Source organism: Clytia hemisphaerica, unplaced genomic scaffold (assembly GCF_902728285.1).
Source record: "Clytia hemisphaerica strain Z4C2 unplaced genomic scaffold, Clytia hemisphaerica genome assembly, whole genome shotgun sequence".
NCBI lineage: Eukaryota > Metazoa > Cnidaria > Hydrozoa > Leptothecata > Clytiidae > Clytia > Clytia hemisphaerica.
Genome location: NW_027104406.1, coordinates 1,069,747 through 1,076,416, shown reverse-complemented (window position 1 = coordinate 1,076,416; position 6,670 = coordinate 1,069,747). Strand labels below are relative to the sequence as shown.

Genomic DNA, 6,670 nt, shown 5'->3' with positions numbered 1-6,670 from the left:
TTATAAGCTTTCCTAAGCTTCAACAAAATTGCTTATTATAATGCAATAGATCGTAAAAAAACAAACCTTGAGAATAAAAAAACATTGACAACTGAAAACCTGTCATACTAAACTATTTTGATCCATTTAGGCCCTTTTAATGTGGACTAGATCCTTTGAATGGACTTAGGCCCTTTGAGTATAGACTTAGGTCCATTAAACATGGACTTAGGCCTATTAAATGGACTTAGGCCTTTTTAAAATTAAAGTTTTCTTTTGCGATGGACTTAGGCCCATGATCTATAAACACTGGATGGACTTAGGCCTTTTTAAAACTAAACACACTTTTTATCTAACCTTTATCGAGAAATTTTAAGGCCTTTTAAGCATAAAATCTTTACATTATACACATCAAAAGAAAGCTAGTGACTCATAGATGCAGAAAGTACAAAAAACTCATTCTTCATAAAAATGGACTTAGGCCTCTTTAAATTGAGGGGTAAGTGGACATAGGCCTTTTAAAATTGAGGGGTAAGTGGACTTAGGCCTTTTTAAAATTAAGGTTGCGGTTTGTTTCTGCTGCTATATACTACGTAGAGATAATTAATTACGGGAATTTTGTGGACAAGTTCAGAAATTATCTCCATTATTTTTCAAATATAAACTATGCAAGCCGTAGCGAGAATCAAGATGGCTAACAAAACAGTGCTGAAGGTAGTTTTTCATCAATTTTTAGGGATTTTGGGTGATCGATGTTTTGGGTATGGGTTGGTGGGTCAGCTTTTAAAACTTCATATGTTTTTCTAACCTAAAATTGATTTGTGAGTGACCCCTTATTCAATAGACTGTCGCTTTCTTCTAAACAACTATTGGTACCTTGTCAGATTAAGTTTATGAGTTCAAAGGTTGATTGATTGATCAATCAAATAACACTTCTAGGCTAATCAAAAAGATGATTTCATATCTATTCTGAAACGACAGGAGAACATATTACTTCTTACTTTGTTCAAAAATTGCTGCACGAAAGAAAACAAAAAAACCAATGAATTTTACCACACATACAATTGCAATCGACAGCAAGTCACAGTGTTTTTAAAGTTTGTAAATATGGATTGGGACTTCCATGAGCTAGAACTTGGTGTCATACTCTGTAGTTACTTGCCCTTCTTGAACATGATGAAAACAGGTGAAAGAAGAATTTGGCAGCCACGAGATACTGAAATCAATGATCCCAAAGATATTGGAAGTCACATGCTAGAACTTTTATTTGAATAATTATGCCAAAGGACTACATTTCTTTTTAGAAATAGTAGTAAACATGCCAACAAAGAAGAAAGCAATCAAGAAATCTCTGAAAGAAAATTTGGATGATGTAGATGTCCCATGTTGTGACAGTTATCTTACATGTCCATATGAAGCTAAAAATACACTGAAAGAACACTTGTTCAAAGTCAACAGTGGCTTTTACATTCCTGGTATTTATGACAATCAATTGAGGTAAATATTAATTTCCATTTCCTTATTTCTAATTTTGAAAAGATTACTATACAGGGTGTCCCCAAAAAAGTCCTTGTCAGACCACTGCAATAAGTAGAAATTTTTTTTCTTCTATGGGATAAACACCTTTCTATGTTTTTATCTTCAATTTCTATTATTGCTATTTCAATTGCTTAAAGAAAGAGCTAAAAAAAGCACCAATGACACCTTTCTATGTGCACATCTTTTATAATAATATGCTGTCTTTTTGTGTCAATCAATAGAAATGCCTTAATTCAAATAGGAATACGTTAAAAGTTTCTTTTTCAAATGCAATGGTAATTTTTTTTTAATCACAATAATACATCAATAAAACAAAAACCTATAAACTTCAATTGACAATACAACATGATAATAAAAAGATACTATTTAGATTTTGTGATACACGAACAATTTTTTTTTCTATTTATAGAAATGGTCTGACACAGGACTTTTTTTGGGACACCCTTTAGTACTCAGTGACAGTCTGGTTTTTCTCTTTGAATCCTTTCAATTCCTTTGACATTTTGTCAACAACAAAAAATTTTGTTCATATAACAAGCTTTTCAAGCATTTTAAAGCAAAGAAGATAAGCTTATTTTGGTAGCTCAAATATAATTTTCATTTCAGCACTTGCCAACATAAATTTGTGATTACTTTGATAATTTTAGGCAACTTGAAACTGTGATAAACCAATGTGTTGAATGTGGTGAAAGCAATTCTGTTCTCGTTATTGGACCTAGAGGAAGCGGAAAATCTAAAGTAAGCATTTGGCGCTACCCACCTTTTAAGTTGATGAAATTAACAGATGGTAGTTACGAAATTGCCATTACTAAAAATAATAAAAGTTTAGTTTGGTTTGTCCATTAATGAAATTTATTTCATAATTCAAATTCATGTGTTGAACGGTGGAAATGAATGCACTTATTATAATTCGATTTTTTATAGTTTAAATTCGTGTTCTTTTTTAACAGAAAAGTAAAATATGAAAAGTAAATGACTTGTCTTAAACTACTGAGGTTAAATAAGTTTTTTCTAATTTTTAGTTGCTTTCAAAAGTGTTTATTGGATGTTTACAACAACCATGGCAGTGATTATTTCTATGTTTACTTAAGTGGTGAGTATCTTTCCTTATTATGATGATAAAAAGTTAAACGACATAGTTTGCATACACAGTATGTTTAAACAAAAGTAAAAGAAACTTTATTAGCATAGGGGTGGTCCTCCTATCTTTACTATAAACATAATATCTTTAGGTAAAGGAACTAAAAACAATTTGAATAATAAAAAAACATATGTTATATGTTTACGTTTATTTCAACAATTTTAAACTATTCTTAATCCTATTGTTAATTTCCTACATCAATAAATTATTTTTCAGGTTTGATACACACTGATGATCGATCAGCTCTTCAAGACCTAGCAAGACAATTAGAACTAGAAAATGTTATTGGGGATAGAGTCTTTGTAAGTACTGTCACTGAGTGACTCTTGACTTTTTTTTTATCAGTTAATTCCCATTCATTTGTTGTAGTGATCGATTGTTTTCATTTCTTTTCTCTCCAGGGATCTTTTGCTGATAATTTGGCCTTCATATTAGATGCACTTAAAAATGGTAAGGCTTATGATTTCTTCTTCTTAAAAGGCCATTCATTATGTCTGAGTGGAACTATATCAGCTAAGTTTAGAAACGCAAGGTATTGTCCAAAAGAAACCAAAGACACTTTGTCTGCTTTTATTGTATATCTCAACTTCAGTTGAACCTGGGGATGTCTGTCTGTCTTTATCTGTGTGTATGCCCAAAATGCTTTGGGGCAACCTGGAGACTGTTGGCCCAATTAGGCACACTTGGGTGTTTTTTTTTTTTCAATTTTTGAAAAATTTGATTTTTCGTGTATGGGGGTGGGGGTCAATTTTTTTGCCAAAACAAGGCTGAACTTTGGGCGACCTATAAAATGCTTCAAAAATAGATAGGTTGGGCTGAAATTTTTGGTACACCTGTTTTTTTGGTGAAAACCTGGGGAGTTTTTTTCATTTTTTAAAAATCACAATTGGGCCCTCAAATAGTTGGAATAATAGTTGAGCCCAGTGTATAATCCATGTTTAACTATTCTTCAAAATTTGACAAGAGCAGTGTCCAATTAAAGATATTTTCACTTTTGTATTTCTCTTCCTTGAATTTCAGATAATGGACAATCAAAGTCAGTTATTTTGGTATTAGATGAATTTGATTTGTTTGCCTACCATAAAAACCAATCGTTACTTTACAACTTGTTTGACATTGCCCAAAGTAAACAAAACCCATTATGTGTCATTGGCCTGACTTGTAGACTTGATGTGGTTGAGTTGTTGGAAAAAACGAGTGAAATCAAGATATTCACACAGAGCTATATTGACATTTCCATCTTATAGTTTTGAAGAATATGTAGACATTGTAAGGTATAACAACCCATTAAATTTCATTTAATTTGAAATCATTAAAAAGTGTTTTTAAGTTCCATGCAACTAAAAACTGAAAAATTAAGGGTGGTTTTGTGACATTTTTTTGACTTTCTTATTTAATCCACGACATTTTTCGAATAACTTTAGAAAGAGAGCCTGATTGTTAAGCTTTCCGATGAATAAATTATTAAAGTTTGTGGGTAACTAGGTATGATTTTACACGAGCTTTTTACAGGTAAAGTGTTGTGGGTTAAAATGGCATGTGGGTTACTTCTTTACTGATCTTCTACCATTATCTTTTCTTTTAGCTCCTTTCTAAAACTATCAGAAGATTTTTCATGTAAAAAGTTCAGGGACAGATGGAATCGTAATTTAGATGTAAGTCATCATTGTGTTTTGCAAATGCAAATACAATCACTTAAGCTTGTTATATGAGAATCTAGTAATACTAATTTTGAAGCACCTTCTTCAAAGAGAGTGTAATTAATCGTTAATTGCATCCTGTAGAGAGCAATTAATTGTTAATCACACTTTTCAATGCAGCACCCAATGTTTACAAAATTGATTTTAATGTTTTTTCTTACGTTTTTTTCATGGAACGTTTTAATTGCATTTGCAAATTCATTTTTTGTGAGAAAGAAAATCTATAAACAACAATAAAATAAAAAACATAGAGAGAAGAGAAACGTATAAAACTTTCAGTGTAATTTACTTTCCTAACAGGGAAAAAGTACTTAGATAGACCCATTGTGCGATCAGCTCGTAATCACCTAGATAATAACTCGTACAATTCGAAAATAGACCTTATCGGAGTTTTTGATTTTTCTAAAAAAGCGATGTATTGTGGGATTGTTTCGAGTGTATTACAATAGAAATCTCTTAGGAATTCCTCGAGGGAATTCTATTGTAATACACTGGAAACAATCCCACAATGCATCGCTTTTTTAGAAAAATCAAAAACTCTGATAAGGTCTACTGCACTCGTAATTCTTTTTGTTTCGAATTTTCCTCGTCCTTTTGGATTTGGAAAATTAATAACAAAAAAGATACCAATGCAATTATTCTCGCATTGCACTCGTTATCATGTGATCACATATACTTATTTGAGAGTGTAGCAATACTAATTTTGAAGCACCTTTGATAGATGGACTAAAAAAGCGAGAAATACTCTACTTTATTTTTAGGAAAATCTTTCTGAAGGTTCAGTATGTTGTGAAATACTTTTGAAACAGTATAATCTACAAAAGGACTTTCAAAGTCTCATACGTCTCTTGGTAAGGACACCTCATACTTTTCTTTCAATTTATTTATATGTACCGGTTACACTTTTAACTCGCAAGAAGGGAAGTTGCAAGCTTACTTTCTTATAACAAAGTTTGTCAAATTAGATTGTAAAACTTTGTTTCCAATTGAGACCTCTGTAACATTTACTTCTCCTTCTCAAAATACAGTAGAACTTTAGAAATTTATTGCGAACAGTTTAACTGTCCAAAAATATTTTGTATTCCCTATTTAAACTTATTTAAACCTAATTTTTAGACACCTGTTGTGTATGGAATCTCAAACAAAAAGCCCTTCATATCAAACACAGACTTTGTGGAAGCATATACATCACTTCACATCGATAGCAAAACAGCTTTGTTAAATGGTATGAATTGATATTTTGCAGCAGTTGTACCGGAACTTGTATATAAAGAATTGATAATTTCTTTTTAGTCATTCATTTTCACATCTTGGAGTCCCATTAAGATCTATTTTTTCAGCTATCATAGTCCCACACAGAGTCGAAATTTGGCCCTTTCTGGGTCCCTTAGAGGGTACAGTTAGCGTGAAAATACAATCACTGCAAATCAATTGCGAAAATAAAAATGGGTACAAAAAGTATGAAACTTCTATCAGGTTTTCATTTAAAACTTTATAGGACTTTCAACTCTTGAGTTAAGTTTATTGGTAGCAGCAAAGCACGTCTTTAACCGAAGAGAAGGACAACCTTTCAATTACGAAATGGTGTATAATGGTAAGTAACTTTCTGTCATCCTTGAATAGTTCGACTTAATGATATATTGCTGTCAGGTCTCATCTGCTTCATTCAACATAGAAGTTGTGCACATAGAAGTTGTACACTCAGTGAATTTGAAAATGATTTCTTCCCTCTTTCCTTTCTAGAGTATGAAAACTTTTTGAAACGTAGATTATCCGGTATGCAAAATTTCAACAAAGCAGTTGCTTATAAAGCTTATGAACATTTGATTTCATTGGAACTCTTAAAAAGTACGGAAACATTATCCATCAATTCAACATCAAAGGAGTTCAAAGCAATGACACTTTTACTTGAACCTTCCCAAATTAAAGAGATTGTCTACAGATATCCTGAATGTCCAACTGAACTTCGACAATGGGCTGATAGCATGTTTGTGTACTGATTTTTGTTGGTGTTTGCTGGTATGATTTATTTTTAATGTTTGAATAATGTATCCCATTTATAAAGACGATTTCCATTCTAACAATATGCCACATAGGATTCTATGTGACCTAAAATTCATTCGCTTTAAGTAAAAACTTTTTTGCCAAGTAAGCGTTATTGAAGTAATTCCCTTGGGATGGTTTCTATATGATAACAAAACAGAAAGCACACTTTTAAAGCGAATGCACTTTAGACTGATCATGACTTATTGAAAATATTGGAAAATTGTCTATCTTTGGTCTAGTGAAATATTTTAGTGTCTAACAGTGT

General features: G+C 31.8%; 1 protein-coding gene across 1 annotated transcript in view; it reads left to right on the top strand.

Annotated features, from left to right (window-relative positions):
• The window catches only part of LOC136820056 (origin recognition complex subunit 4-like), a 9,166-nt gene extending 2,807 nt beyond the window's left edge, over positions 1-6,359 (top strand). Inside the window, 13 exon segments of the mRNA XM_067076288.1 lie at positions 1,284-1,476; positions 2,166-2,256; positions 2,541-2,570; positions 2,572-2,611; positions 2,876-2,961; positions 3,061-3,109; positions 3,680-3,849; positions 3,851-3,933; positions 4,245-4,314; positions 5,121-5,210; positions 5,476-5,584; positions 5,858-5,953; positions 6,103-6,359. Of these exon segments, the coding sequence (XP_066932389.1) occupies positions 1,298-1,476; positions 2,166-2,256; positions 2,541-2,570; positions 2,572-2,611; positions 2,876-2,961; positions 3,061-3,109; positions 3,680-3,849; positions 3,851-3,933; positions 4,245-4,314; positions 5,121-5,210; positions 5,476-5,584; positions 5,858-5,953; positions 6,103-6,359 (1,350 nt within the window). The 5' untranslated portion in view covers positions 1,284-1,297.
• The last annotated feature ends 311 nt before the right edge of the window (positions 6,360-6,670 follow it).